The 19,340-nt window shown below is 36.8% G+C and overlaps 1 protein-coding gene across 1 annotated transcript in view; it reads right to left on the reverse strand.

Moving 5' to 3' along the window:
- Window positions 1-6,315: 6,315 nt before the first annotated feature.
- THBS2 (thrombospondin 2) overlaps window positions 6,316-19,340 on the reverse strand; it is a 32,985-nt gene continuing 19,960 nt past the window's right edge. The window contains exons 15-22 of the mRNA XM_066545646.1: window positions 19,021-19,180; window positions 17,455-17,573; window positions 16,795-17,029; window positions 13,734-13,961; window positions 12,975-13,246; window positions 11,902-11,999; window positions 9,506-9,645; window positions 6,316-8,837 (exon numbers count right to left, since the gene is read on the reverse strand). Coding sequence (XP_066401743.1) covers window positions 8,830-8,837; window positions 9,506-9,645; window positions 11,902-11,999; window positions 12,975-13,246; window positions 13,734-13,961; window positions 16,795-17,029; window positions 17,455-17,573; window positions 19,021-19,180 — 1,260 coding nt within the window. The 3' untranslated portion in view covers window positions 6,316-8,829. The remainder of the gene's footprint in view (window positions 8,838-9,505; window positions 9,646-11,901; window positions 12,000-12,974; window positions 13,247-13,733; window positions 13,962-16,794; window positions 17,030-17,454; window positions 17,574-19,020; window positions 19,181-19,340) is intronic.

Here is a 19,340-nt window from a genome sequence, read left to right on the forward strand (position 1 = left end):
GGAACAACTTATCATGCAATAGGGACGTCACAGCCCCAGATGATGAGATAGAAAACTATGGTTATGGCAGGAAATTAAAATGCTCTGAGATTGTTTCCTTTTGAATTAATAACTTTTTCACAGTTTCAGTTTTATTTTACATTTCAAATGCAAAACATTTGCAACATAAGTGTCAAGCTTTCTGCTAAAAATGATGTATGAGTCTCAAAATTTTGAACATGTCAATGGAAGACTGGCAGTCATGATAAGGCAAATTGCCAACACTGGCTTATTCCACACTGGCTTATGCTATGCAGACTATTGAATGAACAGTAGAAGAGGTAAAGATACTTCAATTTATTACCTTATTAATCACAGTGAAATGTGTACAGTTTCTTGCAAAAATTAATCTTTATTCTTGAGAAATACCAGTTCTGTGTCTTGAATTGTTTAGATGTCACAGCCCAAAGGTTTTCCAAGCCATTCCCCAGTGTTAAAACTTTACTAGAATATTGCAGGAAGGGACACAAAAATGTGCATTGATAATGTCTTTTCCATATCCATATGGAAATGCAGCATCAAAATTGGACAGAAAAGTGAACTTCCTCTTTATAAGAAGGCCATATGTGCCAACACACACATTAATTTCTTTTAAAACTATAGAAATTTATGCAACTCATTTACAAAAAATCTTTTATTTCTGAAAGTACTACAAAAACTAGTGGCTGCAGTCGGTTTTGGGAATTGTGCATGACCTAAGAAGTTGATATGAAATAATAGCTGATATGAAATAGGTTGTGATTTACCAGCCTATTACCTGCATTGGTAAATCACAGTATTTAATGCTTTGTCAGGAGGAACAACAGAGGGAAGAAAGTATGTATATAATTAGGGAGCTAAACAATTCACACTCTTTGAAAAATAGGACCCACCACATTAGGACCTTGTCCTGGACATGAATGAAAATGCACAAGCAATGATCCTTCCAGTATTATAACATTACAGTGGTTTGCACTGGACTTTCTCTAAGAACTCTTTCATGTCATTCCATGCTCTGGAACATACAGGAGCACTATGAAACCCCAGCTCGTAGAAGGAAAAAAAAGCAGTGCTGGCACAAATGTTCCAGAAATAAGCAAGTAAGACTGTTTAATTTTAGTCTGTATGCATCATTAAGAAAAGAAATAAATCTTAAGTGCAGTATTCAGGTGCTAAATGTGGAACTAGATTGTACACAGATGCATTGGCGTAAGGCTAGGGGAACATATTTTTAGTACAGGCAACACAGAAGCCATGGAGCTGATCTGCAGACCTCAGTGGGTGAAGTGACTCTCCATGCCCTTGGCACAGATTCCCCCCTTCTCTGTAGAAGACTGTACCCAGGACAGCTGTAAGCAGGACTGCTTACCTTGGCTATTTCTTTGGCTGCCATGGCAGGTTAAGTGGATTCATGCCACAGATGCCAGTAACTCAGTTTCAGTAACTCTGATTTCAGTAACTCAGTTGTACTGTACCTATCATCAGAAGGCTGTTATTGCCTTCTGGAAGTGAACAGGGAGAGAACAGTTCTTCCCCTCCACAGAACAGTCAAATGGTTCTGGATAGAACATTCCTGCACAGGGCATGTGATTTCAGTAAAAACCAGACTTCATATCTGCAGTTAAGAATGGTTGCTAATAACAAAAATATCTCCTCATTTTTATGTTACTGTAGATGGAAACAAAAAAAAACCCCAACCCTAAGAACTGAAAAGATTACATGAAAGACCCTTCAATCAATGCAAAAAACTGGATATTATCCACACATTTTCAAATATAATATAGTAAATATTTCACCCCCACCTTGAAAATATTCCATAGATATTATTTGTCTTAATAATAAACTCAGATAATATATTGAATACCAGGGTCATTTTTTTTTAAATTAGGCATTAGCTCCAGAACATTTTTCTGTACTGAAAACTATAGATGTGTTTGAAAGTCTAGACCTTACAGTGTATTGGTCTCAACCTGCCAAATATAACAGGTTAGCAGTAAAGAGTTCTTTTCATCTATGCCTCCAGCATAGTGCCCCGTAGTTGAATGAATAACTAGAAGGTAAGTTAAGATTGCCTATCTTAATTTCTCTTAAAGGGATGTCAATTCATTTTTAGAGGAAATTCTGAACAGGAAATAGCAGGAGCTGATTTTTTTTTATATTGTTGGCATAATGACTTGTGCCTTCATGTTTTAGAACAGATGGTCTTGTGATAAAGTCATTGCCCCAGTGTTCAGAATCTCTCTGATTCATTTCTGTTCAGCTACAGCTTCCTTTTTCTTTATGTTTAGGAGCAGGAGGATATTATCTTCTCACACCACAGTGATGGCTGATGCTAGGCATGAAGAACAACAGGTTTCTTGATTGTCCAGTGATGGACAATACAGTTTCTATGCTGAGTTGAGAAATTTTCCTATATATAACCATGAATGGCTTAATTTCATTCCATTTTATGAATACTGATTTAAGGTGTATTTCAAGTTCGGACACCAGTCTTTGGTGGAGACATCAAATAAGCTGACCCAAAAAGATAATTTATCATTATTGACCATTTTAATAGTGTTAAATAAACACAGAAAACTATAAAGTCTTCAATAAAAAGCAATTAATTAAATTCTATGGAGGAATTTGGAACTGTAGAAAAAAAGTAATTGTCTCAGTGTCCTCTGTGTAAAATTGAGTTTGCTTCCTTCTCAAATAAGTGCGAGCTTTACATTGATATATAACAAATCTGAAAGAAAAGAGACTCTTTATATCTGTCTTTAAAAAAAATACTTAAAAGGAAAAATTTCCAAGAAAAAAAAATGTGGTCTATTGCCATTTTACTGCCTGTATATGCTCCACTTCTCTGAAAACTGCGCAGATCTTAATCTGAGCATTTAACAATGTTCTGGTTTCCTTCCCTCTCCTTTACAAGCATTGGCACTTTTTAAATGGAGAACTGTTGTTCTCTATAGCAGTGATTGACAATATCTTTGGAACTTAATCTCACTTGAGAAGGCAATTGATCTCCCAGTTGTCACTAGTTTCAGCTCAAAACACTGTCCCTATTTCTTCAGCATCCAGGGTGAGCTACTGCATATAGTTAAACCCACTGGATTACATCCACATCAAGATGGGTGGTCCTTTGCTTCTGGCTGCAAAAACCTAGACACTGAGCTGAATCTTTGAAAACCAGGACAGATTAATTTTCTGGGGTTCTAGCTCTGAAATGCTCTAAACTCAAAAGTACTCCAGTCTCATCAGCAAGGAGTGCCTTAACAATGTCTTTCTAGTGGAGATTCTTGCTATTTGCAAGAAGGCAGAAGCAGCAGCTCCAGGAAGTACACTGGATTGAATGATCAGCTGAAGACTTCCTTGCATGAAACTGAAACCATTAGGTTTCTTTTTCTTCACTCATATGAAGAAAAAGCATTGATCAAAAATTATCCTTTTCAGCTGCTCACTGCGCCTGCAGCTCGCTATCCTTTCCTTTGTTTTCTTTTCCATCAACATTATTTAAAGAGAAAAAATCAGCTCCTAAAAGGGGTGTCAAGACTATCTGCCAGAAGTTACTGAATGACTCTGTAATCTCAATGACTAAAATAATTTTCTAAATTAAAAGTTACCTTAGAACAGCTGTTGCTAAGATTTGAAGTGTGATTTGTAATACAATCCTCCAGCTTCCAGAGGCTTTTGCATTTAGCAGTGCTGAAAAGAATTCAGAAATGACAGCAGTGTCTAAAAAGGAATTCACTTGCTTCTAAAAGAGAACCAAACACTTCCAGCTCTAAATATATCAAGAAGAACAGGTAATGATCAGTGATAATTGACAAGGGAAACGGTTGTAAGAGGTCTGTCCATCTCATTTGCCTGATTCCAACTGTGGCCAGTAGCAGCTGGCTAGGGAAGGCATTAAGAACAAGCCAAGCACAGAATGATACTTAACCTTTGCAAAATATGTAGATTTTTCTCTCTATGTGTGCATGTGCATATATATAACACCTCTGCACAAGAGCTAAAATGATAGATTTGGAGAAGGCCATAAACATGGGGAGCATCCTGTACCTACAACAAAATATCAACAACACTACAGCTGATCTTTTCAGCAAGCAGAGGAAATTCTTCTACCTTTGATGTACCACATGAACCCATTACAGACACTTGCACAAAGCAGTAAAGTAGGATATTGTTTTTCTAACACACAATTTTATGATGAAATATATGTTATTAATTCCTTTCCAAAATCTGGGAGAAATCAAGCCTGTCAATGAAATTAAACAGCAACAGATCTGAAATTGATAAAAAGGAAATTTATACTGTACAGAATATATAATCAATCTCCAGAGCTCTCAATAGGAGGAGAATTGGGATTAAAAATCTGGGATATTTTCATGAATAACAATAATATTTGCAGTTATGTTAGTGCAAAATAAACCACGCAGGCACAAAGGCAGACCCACCCATTTTCTGCCTGGGGCTAAGAATTATGTTTTCCTTCGAGGAGTGCTAATGTATGGTTTTTAATGATAAATACTTGACACCTTCTTCTAGTGAATTAGATACAGGCAGCTTTCAAGAAGTAGGATAATAGATTAGAAGAACCTTTGGTTTAATCAGCACCAGGTTTCTTTTTCTTCAAAGCCCCCCTTCCTCATCTACAAGGGTGGTCTTCTCCACAATGGAAACAATGCTGTGCCAAGTTATTACATAGTTATAATTTTTTTTCAAATGGCTTTAGAGAGCAGATGTTCCCATGCAAGCATTAGAGCTCTTGCTCTGTGGATGTCTGCAGCACAAACCAAAGACTGAATCTCATCCAGCTATCACTCAAGCAAAACTCCCACTGAGCTGACCAAGACAAGGTTTTGGCCCTCTGACGGTGACAGTCTGTAGCAGCTCCTGTCCTATCGTGTGGCTAGCAGGGAGTACACGTGTATGTTAGTATTCATCATATATTATTTGGGCTGCTTGATGTACAAAATCACAGGAATAATCCTTGGGTGGAATTATTTCCTTTCTTTCTGGAAGAAACCATGGCAAATCTGCTTCTCTTATAATGGACAAATCCTTAAATACTGTGAGCTCATCTTAACTTTTCAGAATTCAATGGCTTATCCAAAGTGTACGCAAAACCCCCACATTTTAGAAGGGGTCAAGAAGTCTCATCAGAACATAATTTTAGAAGGGTTTCAGGATTTCAGGATTTCCTGTTTTTCTGGCTGGTCCAAAACCAGTTAGATACACACAAGATATAACAAGTATTTTAAAGGTGAGGAAATGTATCACTAAATTTTAGTAGGTGGGAATATGATGCCCAGGATAGTGAAAAAAATTCTGCCTAGTATTACTCATATATTAGTGGCAGAATCCTCACCTGCTCTACTCAGCTTCCCCTTGTGAGAAAAAACAGCCTCTCCAAAGGAATTTCAGACCTTCTTCCATACCCATCTCTTTTTGGAACCAGATGTTGCAGACACTGTATAATTTTTAAACGTCTTTTTACCAGATTATGCAAATACTTGAGTACGTTCAAAAGCCTTAAAAAAGGTGGTTAGGCCAATGGACACAGGTCAGAGGATGCCACTGTTTTAGGTGAATCTGCTCATTCCCAGAAAATTTGCTTTTTTTGGTCCTTCCCTTCTGTTTTTCTGAGACCCTGTATAAGTGCTAAAGTGCTGCTGTTATGTTTTCACACATTTCCAGTCATTTTATTTCCCTGTCTTTAGTTTTGTGGGTGGTTTTTTGGTGCCATGAAGAGATTTTTTTCCCCATAGAACCATAAATAAGTGCTCATGTTCAAAACTCATGAAGATCCGTACCAAAGAGCTTACAAAACTCTCGAGAAAGTGGAGAATAAGTTCTTGATCACACTCTATTAGCTGAATAATGTCAATCATTGATGTCCTTACAGATACCTACAAGACTGAACATTTGTATTGTTTTAAAGGACTCACAAAGAAATGTACTGAAGGCCACATGGCTTTCTTGTGTAATGTTTCAAGTACTCTCATGGGAATCAAAAGCCAAGGAAACCAAATAGTTGGGATATTTGTAAGGCCAAGAAAAGTTAGAACTAGTGTTCACAGTCCAAAACTGGCATTTGACATGCTCAGCATTCTTATTTTTCCTAATGCAATTCAAATTCCCCTCCCTGTGAGTTGTTTATATTCATAGGAAAGATGTCTCATGCTAAGAATTATTTTCTTGTATTTTATTCTCTTTGGTTTGTGATGATTCATTGGTTCCTGAAATTCTCCAGCAGGAAGGCAACCCCCACTCACACCAACGAATCCCAATGACTCAGATGGGACTCAGAGAAGCAGCAGTTGCAAAATAAGATATATTTGTTCAAACACATGGGCCAAGACACAATACAGAGAAGCAGGACCAAAATTTCTCATTCACAATGCTATAAATAAAATTTGTGATTGTTTGCCAGATAAAGACTTCATGGGGAATGATGTCTTGTCAGAGATCCTAGGAAACCTGCTGTTTACAAACTTAAGACAGTCAGTGATCTTTTAGCAAAGCAACAGATTTCTTGGTTTGCTTGAAATGAACTGGTTTCCAGCAAGGCAAGAGGCTTAGCTAAGAGCTTAGCAAAATGGAATATTTTCTTTAAAGAAAAACTGTAACTATAAAAAAGGTAAAGAGATTTTGGATTATAAAACCTTTTTACAGTTTATTTCCTATTATTAATTTCTTAAAATATATATATAAAAATGAGGATCTGACTAAATGAATCAGGACGTCAATTGATAAATGTCTGTCCTTGTAAACAAATAAATAACTATATACAGTCTTTGGCAAAACAAAATGAAATTTCATCAGTCTCACTCTCTCACACACACTTGCAAGGAAAAAAAAAGAAAAAGAAATTAAAAAAACCCATCATAAATAATTTACATAGAATAGGAAAATTATGATACAGTCCAAATATTAACATCTTCATCCCTAAACTGATGTCTCTGACAAAACAAAAAACCCTACACAGCCATTACTCATTATATTTAATGACGTCATCCTCCCTTCCACTTGGAAATTGGAGATGCCATTTGAAACACCAAAAGAAACTGAAATATTTAAAACCTCATGAAGAGGATTTGTGAAAACAACAAAAAATCCAAAACAAAAGAAAAACCAGCAACAAAACAAATTGAAATAAAATAAAAAATATTTGATAATATGAATATTATAAAATGTGCAATAAAGCCAGCAACTGTTGATTCCTTTCTAATGAATATAGCCACAAAACCTATTTCAAAGGAGAAAAAGTTGATTCAACATTTAGCTCACTGTGCCCTAGAAGAAGGCAGAGGTACTGTATTCTTCCATCAGGTATCGCATCTATGAATAAAATTACACCAGCCTGTGTTCTTTTTGTGAACAAAGCTCATACATCTTAAACAAAACAAAAATGTTAAACATGTCTATACTATTGTTTATCTGAGTAACTGTTGTATCTGTTTAGAATAAACACTGGTACCCCTTCAGCATTATTTAAGAAGTTCTATATACAGCAGACATAGGTAACAATACAAAAATATTAAAATTAGGGTAACTGGATATATATTAAGGTTCCATTTGTAAATGCCTTATTATTATTCATTTAACTTTAAAGTATACATGACTAGAATCCATGAAACTATACTTAAATGTAGGCCATGCTTTGACAATATCTACATATTGTGATATGCTTTCAAAAATAGCTTTAAAATACCATTATTTGTGAATGTATTATTGATGGATTATATGTTTTAAAATCAATTATCAGAGAAGGTAGCTTGGTGTGATAATCACAATAAATACTAAAAAAATATTTATAAATGGAACCTTAAATTCATATGTTACCAAATTAAGTAATGGCAGCATTGCCACGTTTTCAAAAACCCACATCAGGATTCAGGATGTCAAAGTGCTTTTTGCAGCAGAGGTGGAAAAGTGGTTCAGGTTCATTTTGCTCCACATAGTCACGGTATATTCTTTATTACAAGGCAATGCAGAATATGATGAAAACAGGGCAACTGGAAATAATTTTTTGAAAGTCAGACAGTAGTGATAGCTTCAGATGTTTCAATGAATCACTCTTCCCTTTCACATGAGAGTTTCTAGTTCAATTCTCTTTGGCCTAAATAAAGCCCCTACTAAAGAATGCTTTAGGTCGCAAATTTGACAGTTCTACCAATAATCATTTTAAAGAGTGTTACTAAGAGCATCCTTATCAACTAAGCACCTTTTTGAATCAAGCAATGTTTATAATTGATCTTTAATAGCCAAAGTAATTTTCACTGTTGGTGTGGCCCACCATTACTCTGCTAAAATTAGACCCAGAAGCTCTCTGTTACTGAAGTCCAGTCTTTGTCAGAGCTAGGAAGTGTCAACCATGCACCCAAAAAATTAAGACACATTTTTCCTCACTTAAACATAACAACTGACAATCATCATCCCCCCTCTTTTTCTCCATATATATAAATACATTAAGTAATTACATTTTTATATGTAAACGTCATTCTTTAAAAAAGACAAGTAAACAAACAAACATGTTTTGCTAAGTTTTCACTCTACAAAAGTGTTCTAATGTATCAATCTGCTTTTGCTTCAGTGGTGGGTCCGACGTTCACGTTTAGGTTTCATTAGTCCTGGCTGTGAGAAGGCACTTGGGTGGAAGGGTGGCTGAAGCACTCCTGGCAGCTGGGAGGATCCTGGAGAGTGGAGCATGAGGAGAGAGGACAGGAGGTACACAAAAATAGAAACTGGGAGTACCAGGGTGTACTGAGGTGTCTGGGTTGCATAGCATCTACAGTACTTTGCTGGTAATGCAGCAACCACTGCTCAAGCATCTGAAAGAAATGGGAAAAAATATATCAATTGTGATTGGGTTTTTTTTGATTAGGAACTCAATCAAAAAAGAACTCCACCATGATACACTTAAGAGATTCAGCATAACACTTTCTGTTCTTCATTTTCCTACAAACGGGAGGAGATTTATATAAAACCACATGTGCCTACATAGAGGAAGAGACAAGCATGTGTATGTGCAGCTATGTATCTAGCTGCACAAAATAATATACAAGAAAACCTGGAAAAGCATTATCTGTATTTCAAAACATTTCAGACAAGGCATTACAGACAGACGTGCTCATTAAAGAGATCTGCTCTCTTTTCCATGCCTCTCGAAAGAGGGGTGATCCAGAAGTATCTCTCTGCCTGCAGGTCATACTGAAATAGCCTACAGAGGACAGTGGATATATATAGAGAATTCTAAGCAAGTCTTTCTCAGAAATTTCTACCTCATTTTTTCCAGGTGGATAGTATTAAACATCTGGGGTTTATTATTCAAATTGAGATTATTCTAGGGGCATTCATGGCATTTCACCAAAGGTCTTTGCCATGCTATGATATTACAGATTGCTTTTCATTTACAGGATACTTTTCATTTGGACACTTTGTGCTTGTTCCACAAGTTATGAAAGGCTTAAGCATTTTTCAGACATTCTTTGTAACTAACCTCTGCATTCATATTTGAGGTCAGAGAAATAGACCATCTCTTGAGAGAAGACAAAAAGACCTAATCGTCCACCAGCAAAAGTTGTATCATAGATTGGTCCAGAATCCACCATGACTTGTTTCCCTTCATAAACCAGAACTCTGTAAAGAAGAACATAAATTAAACAAAGAGGATAATACAGTATCCAGTGTAAGAGCTGGTAACAGTCTGTAAAACCTGGAGCAGAATTAATTTTAACAAGGCACCAGAAAGCCCAACCTCATTGTAGGGATCACTTCTCATCTCTATCTCACACCCATGTGGCTGGCAGCCATAACACATTAATCAGAAGCAGTGGGACTGCTCCTTTAGTGTTTTCATGCACACCATCTGCAAAAGATTTCCCAGTTCTTTATTTAGAACAGTCATGTCTCCTGGAATGAACTATGTCATGTACTAGCATTCACTGATAAGCCCCTGTCCCAGTGAACTCAGGGGTTAGCACATGGCCTTCCTTGTCACATCACTGAACAAAGCTGTCTTTGCAGCTGTGTGAGCAGCTGATTAATTTATCTTTAGGTGCAAGGGCCAACATCAGAAATTGGAAGAACCATCCCTTTAGATTCAAACAAAGCATTAATTGGAGACATGCTGAATCTCAATTTCAGGCATTTTAAGAGCTTAATGAAAGCTGGAAGGATTTGGACACAAAGAGCTAGATTAATAATAAATTGGAAAAGGAGAACTTGTTTTTTTTGGTTCTTGGAGGTTTTTTTTTAGTCTTTCAGGCATCGACCCTGGAGACAAAAGACCTCGAAAGTCAGCACTCATTTTCTTTCTTTATCAGAGAGACTGCATTTCCACAAACTTGGATCCTCTGCTTCTCCTGGGAGACCTTGAGACAGTCTAGATTTTTAGGCTCTCAGTCTCCTTGGCCAAATGAGAAATTACTCTATAGTTTATTAATTAGACTAGCTTTTGGAGTCAGGGATTATTGTCCTGCTTCAACTGACAATACATTAGTTATACACAGCAAGATGGCTTCACATGAGGATGACAACACTTGAGCAGCCTCCTAGAACACAGCAGTTAGGTAGGAGCAGATTTCTGTTTAGACAGAAATACATGTCCAGCACTTGTAATAAAGTGTTCTTTTCCCTGAAAAGTGCACAAATAAAATTACAAAACTGCTCCCTGAGATCAGTATTTAATGAATGGTGAAAAGAACAGTAAAAAAAAAGACAGATTTTCATGTTCATGAAATCCTATTTAATATAATTCTCATAATATCAAAAACCCAAAACATATGGAAAGAGTTTAATAGTTCATTCAACCCATCAAAAATTACATAGCCCTTATCATGTTCATATGGAATTGATATTTCTGTACAAATAAATTGTTTCATGACTTCATTAGTGAAAAAAATAATTAGTTCATTTTCTATCAGAACACCCTAACATATGAAGGAATTTAATGCCCCAAGCCACAGAATTTGCCATGCTGTATTAATCTAATGTGATACCAGTGGTAACATCATTTGTCTGACACTATGTAGATTCTGTAAAGGAAGTTACAGGTAACAGCAAAGTGAATTAAAAAAATAAAAGTTTCTTTTTGACCTTTATCAGTCAATGCTTTGTACTGCAATACACTGAAGCATAAAGAAACTTCTCTCTTTACAAAAACAGGGAACTTAGTCTATCCTAATTTGTCTACACTTTGTCTTTCACAGACAAATGAAAACCTCCTGCACATAAACACAAGAAAGACGCTTGGAGGTAAGGTCTGACTCTACCCCATGAAAAATATCCTTTATAGTTCCAGTAGTTAGGAGAAGATAAAACTGACATGGCCAGTTAATCCTCAGTCTTTGGAACATCAGCTAAACAGCTGGGCTCTACAGAAAGTCATTTGCCACATCTCCCTGTGTGCATTACAGATGTGCTCGTGGCCACTTCGGCGGTGTCTTGTGTAAGCCACTACGGGAGACAGGATGCTGAAGTAGACAGGCCCTTGGCCTGCTTCCCTGAGGCAACGCTCATGTTTATAATTATTTTCATTCACTGAAATTCCACAGACTGGGGAGCAATCTCATGTTCTAATCTCGCTTTGAGTTTTGCTCAGGAATTTTTGGTCTCCTTACAGAAAAGCTATTGAGAAAGAGGCCTATTTTTTTTTTCTTTAATTTAAGGGTTTTTAGTTGATGTAAATATTGAACCATCCAGACTAAATTAAATACATCTGAAAAGAAAAGTAAATTATTCTGAAGATAATAAAATGTTCCCAAAATGTTGGATAAACTGTCACACAAGTAACAATTATCAGAAACAACAATGAAACTGAGAACATAGCTTTTAAATCAACAGAGACAAAAGCATTGCTACTAGAAAATGTAGAGGTACAGAAATATTTCTTACTTTATTAATCCTGTTTTAGGCCTATGAATCAAGTGCCACCTGTAAGCAGTATAATCTTTCCAGCCAATGTTCTTGGGATCATGCCACAAAGTACGCACCTACAGTAGGAATACAAATGCTTCATTAGAAACACACCATGCCCCAGTAACTCCACATCCACCACTGTAACTGCCAAAGCTTGTTTTCTGCAGAGTATGAAACTGAAAATAGTTTAACATTTGACTGTATCATCAAAAGACTTCTTTTAGGGGGTGAAAGTAATGGAAATTTCTGTCTTAAACTGTTGATCAGTTATTCACCTGCAGTTTCACAGCTAGAGTCACTGAAGACAGTTACGGCATTGAACCTTGACTTCCCTTATGACGTCACAGAATTGGCCAAATTAGAAGAGACCCACAAGGATCATCAAATCCAACTCCTGGCCATGCAAAGGACCACTCCCAAAAATCACATCATGTGTCCAAGACTATTGTCCAAATGCATTTGGAACTCTTTGGGTTTGCACATACATACAACCAGGCTGACAGAGCTGATGCTGAATGAGTGCCTCCAGTGAGGGAGAGGAACTGCAGCTTGTACAGATGTTACTGCCTGTGGCTGCTAGTTGAAAACTGCCACTCAGTGACAGTCCTGTGAATTCCTATCCACAAGTGAAGCCCTACCAACATAATTTCCAAAATGCACAAGTTTCTTCCATGCTTGGAACAGCAGCAGTTTTTCTCTCTTTTTTTCAATGTCTTCTCTTTTTCTGTCACTGTACTTTAAACCATCTATAATTCAAACAAGCTGGAACACCAAAGAAGCAAGTGCCAATACAGAAGTAACAAAGGATTTCTGTATAACTGAGACATCTCTCTCGTTTTCTTTTTGATCACACCTCATCCTCTCTTTTATGTGATTGTCTTTGAAATACAATGCATGCGTTACAATTGACACTACTAATAAGGGAATTGAAGAAAAACTGATAAACATGCACAAAAATTGAGGTGTGAAAGGGAATTCTTTTTGAAACATGTCCCTTATTTTTAAAATACTAGTCATGCACTGTTGGCCTAAAGTTTTAAATCTCTCACCTGTCCAGGGGTGTTTCCTGTGTGCCAGAGAGCATTTCGTAAGTGCTCACCAGTACCAGTTGTTGAATTCACTACTTTGAGTGACACACCAGAATAGCCATAAGCCCTGGTGGGTTTGTCCTCCCAATAGGTCTGAGTGACCTGCTTCCACATCAGAACGTAAAACCGACTACTGGACTGGTAGCCAAACACAAAGCCGGCATAGTCGTCGTCACGGTCTGTGTTAACATAGAATGTCCCGCTGAAGTCAACAGAGCTGAACTCATCGTAGCCTGGAAGAGGACAAGAGAGACAAACCACTGAGTTACAATGCTGGGTCCAGTTACACACACCCAAGGGTCCCAGCTACAGCCTGAATTTTGGCAGGAGACATAAGTGGTATTTCCCAGTTTCCTCACCTGTAGAAGACGAGGTAATTACACTTGCCTGCATGGAGGCTTCTGGAGAGAAGTAAGTTGCTTACAAGGGCCATTGAAGAGAGCAGGCACTACACTTACAAAATTTTTTTCAGTTGGGTATTTTATGTATGTTACAGTCAGTGATGAAATGAATGGACAAGAAATGCAGACAGCATTGAGCTGTTTATACTTTGGGCATATACACTGCCTCCATCATTAGTCCAATGTTAGCAGCACCGAAAAGGTGCATTTATGTACCTTTTTTCCTACCTTTTCTACCATTTTATCTACTTTTTTTTTCCCTTTCCTTATCACAGAATTACTTGTTACTTTTCCAAAGATGATCACATCTGATACTCACCTACAGCTATTCCAGGATCAGAGTTAGCAGTCTGCACCAGTTCCTTGCCTTGGTGGCGAATAACCCAGTTGGGATCAATCTGAGCTGTTCCCTTGGGGTCCAGAGGGACCATCTGGAACTTTCTGAAATCAGTTTCACTGATGGCATTGTTTTCAGGGCATACATCATAGATATCTGGAACATTGTCATTGTCAAAGTCATCTTTGCAAATATCACCTCTGCCATCACCTGTAAGCAATGTGAATAAGCAGAGGCAATTGTTAGCAATTTATCCAGCCCCAGTTTATACACCACTTTGGAATCAGGGTGGAAAAAGTTGGAAGTTTGCTGTGTTGATGTAATTCACTAATGCTTGCATTACATTTTCAGTTTGATTTGTTCCAGATGTGGATACAACACCACATTTTAACATGTGCTGCACAAATCAATTCAAAGAATAGCATTAAAATCTTAATCTTCCACACATCACTAAATATGATACATTACTAAATATTTATATATTCTTGATCACATTAAACTATTTTTAGACTCTTATCACTGTCTTAAGATTCTTTCTGCAAGAATCCATCTAAGATGCCACAGATTGCAGATGTGTCACCTCTATGCCAAAAATAAGGGGGGAGATTGTTGCAGTAAAATATGCATACGTGCTTAGCCACTCTCTCACTTGTAGGTAGAACAATTTGGCTTATAAATAACATAGTACTTCAGAAAAATGCATGAGAAAAGAAGGCAGCACTACATTCAACAGGACTAGCCTCAGAAGAATGAAAAAATTAAGTTTTGTTATTTGATTGCAGGAAGATTTTTAGAGAACAAAAAAGTACAGCTCATCTATAGCTGTGCTTCTGCTCAACACTTTTACTACACTAAATATTTTAGAAAAACTAAAAAATTATTTCCTTTCTTAGTTTACCTATAATATTAATGGACACCAGGAGACATGAATTGCCTCAAATAGCAAGAATTGAAAGGAGGCATCTATTAAAAAAACTCATGCCAACGACTCCATTATTCCATGGCATACAATAGCAAAAAGACCTGAAAATAATGTAGAAAAGCTTGACTAGACAAGTATAGAAACAAATTCCCAAATGGCTCCAACTTTTACAACAGAAACCACTGGATATTACATTGGGTACTAATGCAAAACCAGTGCTGCCAACTAATTTGTTTCTATCCTCACATAGCAGAGCATCTGTTTTTTGGGGTTTTTTCCCCCAGTGTTTATGCCTGCCCTAAGAACATGGGAATTAACACAGTGGGAAATAGCAATGACCCAACTCATTCAATACTGACCTACTACTAAATGTTTCACAGCAAAATGGAAAGCTACATTACCATGACTAACCAACACAGTATTACCCAAGCATGGAGCTTTCAGACAGAAAGCTGAAGGAGTTTTAGCAAACAGCCAAAAAGAAAAGAGTAATTAGAGAAAATTGAAACATCTAGTGTCTCAGGGCTCTCTGCAGCTCATATGTGGTAAAATGGTCCCATTTTCCACCTGGGATATCTACCACAGACAACTCCAAATCCTGACCAGCTGTGTGTTCCTCCACCTGTTTGTCTTAGCACTCATTGGAGAAAAGGGAATTAATTTCCTATTTTGTTTCCTTTGCCAAATCAAAGAGATAATTCACAGAAGAATCTAATTATTCACTAGAAGTCCAGCTGATGTTCATTTGGTAGTGAGTTGCTGCTGACAACATTCATTCCCTGTCAAGGAAAGTTAGAAAGTGTTTGTTTATCCAGTCACATCCAACAGCTCTCTCCAGGGCCTCATCTTTATGTGCTAAAACTCCTATCTTCAAGAGCATGGGAGCAATTTTTGGCTTTATTTACCCCTTTTCCAAGATTTCTGTTGGACGTGCTGCTAATGACAGTGATGAGCTGGCTAAACTGATTAAGTATATGCTTCTTCTGAATCATTAATCCATACATCAATGTAGTTTCCTTTACAAGAACCAGGTAATGGATAACTTATCTCAGCTTGGGGATCACCCTTATTCTGGATTTATGAAATTAAGGGGCTATTCCAGGGACTGGCAAATATAAAGATATTTTGGACACATATTATAGGACTGAAAGGTTATATAATTAAGAGCTACTACTGACTACCAACCAGAAACTTCCTACTGACAGCAGTTGTCTTACCAGGAAACAGACAAGGCTCAGCATTTTATCTTTCTAAATGTACATAAAAACATATTGTGTAGGTAATAAATTCTGCTTTCAATTTCTACAGCACAGCCATGGAACAGCTCCAGCAAGTTGTATAACTTGGAACAGAAATTGCTTACCTGCATTTATTGCAAGGGTCATTATTGTAAACATATTTGGTGGTTTTTAAAGGATCATAAACATTTTCAAAATTAAAATTGTAATTTTGAAACTATTATTTAAATAATGCCAAGCACAGAGAAGTACTGTCTGAGGTGACCAAAAACACTTTACCAAAAAAAAAAAAGGAAAAAAGGCCAATTTCGTATCCATTTTTAAACTGCAATATGTATATCATCAAGACATATTTAAAGCACTCTGTAAAAAAATTTTTGAGAAAAGCTGCTCAGAAGTCAATTTACAAAAAAACAATTGACTTAAAAAATCCTGAAGAAATAGTCTGTTTCTCAAAATAAAACCATAGTAAACCACTTTTTTTTATTTTAATTTTCAGATGGAAAGTGAAACAGCTTACTTTTCATTTTTTAAGACATTAGTATTTCAAGCTATTTGAAATATTTTCTGACACTTTTAATATTTCAATTAAATGTAAAAATAAGAATATTAACAAAAAACATGGATTATTTGGTTTTAAAAAAATTTCTTAAAGGTTTTCTCCTGTAATTAAGTATGTGCATGTTTGAGCTCCTGTCAAAGACATTTCCTAATGCTCTAACCCTTGACCAAACCAAGCAGTTCAGTTCCATCTAATTCCTGGTATCTCAAATGTCAAAAGCAGCTCGGTTTGCTGTGAAGTCTCTCTTCACCAGATGTTAATGCACCAAGATCAAAATCAGACACTAAGAACTAAATGAAATTCATATGACCTTGCTCTTACCATCTGAGTCCTCCTGCTCAGGGTTATATCTGAGGCGGCAGTTGTCCCTGTCATCTGGGACACCATCATTGTCATCATCAGGGTCACAGGCATCTCCTTTACCATCCTGATCGTGGTCAGCTTGGTTAGCATTGGGGATGTAAGGGCAGTTATCCTGGTTGTTTTGGTGGCCATCTTCATCTATGTCCTCATTATTGTCACACTGGTCACCAACAAGGTCATTATCTGCATCAGTCTACCCCAAAAAAGAATTGTGCAGAGTAATTTTATTATTTTTACTCAATACAGAAGTACAGCATGGTACTTAACTGCTCAACACTTCTCTTCAAGGGCTTCTGTAGTGACAAATATCACAATGACAACCGTGCTAAAAGCACAAGCATAACTTCAAGCTAGTATGGCAACTTATTCTTCTATCAGTGGGTAAGATCTGGTCACCAGGATACTTGCAGGGCAGGGCTTTACTTGCAGATGGATTAAAGCAATCATCACTGTACTTCCCTTTCATCTGATACAAAGGGATCTCACAATATGAGATGTTAAAGTGAGCAATATAGCTCCACCTTTTCAGCTCTTCAGTACAGGGACTGATAGAAATTCCTGTGGTCTTTTCTCTGCCCGTGTTTTGATGTTACCATTAAGGAAACTGAATTCATTTACCTGGTCTGGATTATGCATCAATGGACAATTATCACACTGATCACCAACTCCATCACCATCTGTATCACTCTGGTCTGTGTTGTAGACGTAAGGGCAATTATCTCGTTCATTAAAAATGTCTAGAGGAAAAAAAACCAACAAAATATTGAAAAAATCAAAATGGTACAACATACAACACAGACAGCCATAGACTGTAGGAATCACCAGTGAAGAAGCAAGGCTCTTAAGGGGCTCATAAGCTTTCTGATTGCTACAACATCATTGCTACAAATAGTTAAAATTAATCTTAGAAAAAAAATTATGGTATCAATTCCATTTTCTTATTACAACAAAATTTTCTGTATGTATTTACCTATGGAAAAATAAGTGCTGATTATATCTTAAGAATTTAGGGGTTTTTTAATTGAATAACAGGTAAAGGGGTGGGGTATTTTTCTTTTAATAACTTGGTTTGGGTTTTATTCCCCTACTCTAAGAAATGGCATAGAATGCACACCTACATCATGTTCAAACTTCTGAACTTTTGTATAGAAACAACTGTATTAATATTCAGCTGCCTCACCATTAAATAACTTAATTTTACCAGAACATGTGCATCATTAATTGTATAGTGCGCCAAATTTTCAAAAGAAACTGTTCCTCCTCAGGAAGCTTCATTATAAAACCAATAATCTACTTCAAAATTATAAGATGAAAAGAAACAAACACATGTTGGCATATCTTTCTGGGAAAGATACAAGGACTCTTCCCTGTATTACATGGTCCCGTAAATTTGTATAATCTTTCAGCCAATAACATATGATTGGATTTTTCTTCAAATGCAGAACTACCACAAGCACTACTATGAACCTGATGATCAGAAGGAGGATAGGATATCTTCAAAATGTTCAGAACCTGAAGTCTGATAAGCATTCAAATGTTTAAAACATTGAGGAAAACCCAAAGCTAGATTTCTTCAACTTTTAGTATTTCTGTCTCTTCACACATTTGAAATGCCACAGGGATATGATTTCTGAACAATAATTAAGTGGCTTTCCCCCATTCTTATTCTGATCAAAGTGGGGTTATATAGCAATGTACTGGTGGAGGAAATAAGCACAATATTTTAAGACATACTAAAAACTGTGTATTTGGATTACTGTGAGTTTTGCATACTTATACATTCATAGAAAAGCAGATTACTTTACTGTGGATATTGTCTTAACTGTGTGAATGTTCTGATGTTCTTTTCCCTTCCTAAAAGGAAAAGCAAAAGTCAACAGAAGTGTCATATTAGGCCCTGATTACTTTGGAACACAAATGAGGGAAAGATTTTTTTTAAGATTACACTGATAAAGACATGCTGTGATTTATTCTTTAGTAATATTAACTGTAGTCATTTAGGGACTGTATGGGCAACCATACTACACAGGGCAGATGAACCTCAGCCTTTTCTGTCTTGTCCGACATTTTTGAGCTGCTAGACCCGATTTTATTCCACATATAAAAGCAAGTAGCCAATCTCATTGGCCCTAAAGCAAAGTGCACTTGTGGAACAGCACCTAATTCTCAAAAGTGAAATCATACCATCTCCATCAATGTCCACAGCACATGAGTCACCCTCCCCATTGTTGTCTGTGTCAATCTGAGCAGGGTTGTGCACATAGGGGCAATTGTCACAGCGGTCACCAACTTCATCCTTGTCATAATCAAACTGGCGAGGGTTGAACAGAAGAGGGCAATTGTCCTAGTGAGAAAAAAAAATAGATTTCACAATATAAATCACAACTCATGAGAGCATACTATGAAGGGGTAACTCCTGTTCATCTTGTACAGAATTCAAAAACCAAATATTAATCCACTATTTTTTCAACGGACAAGCTGTACCTATACTGAAGGTCTTGGTG

Source organism: Molothrus aeneus, chromosome 3, assembly GCF_037042795.1.
Source record: "Molothrus aeneus isolate 106 chromosome 3, BPBGC_Maene_1.0, whole genome shotgun sequence".
Taxonomy (NCBI): Eukaryota; Metazoa; Chordata; class Aves; order Passeriformes; family Icteridae; genus Molothrus; species Molothrus aeneus.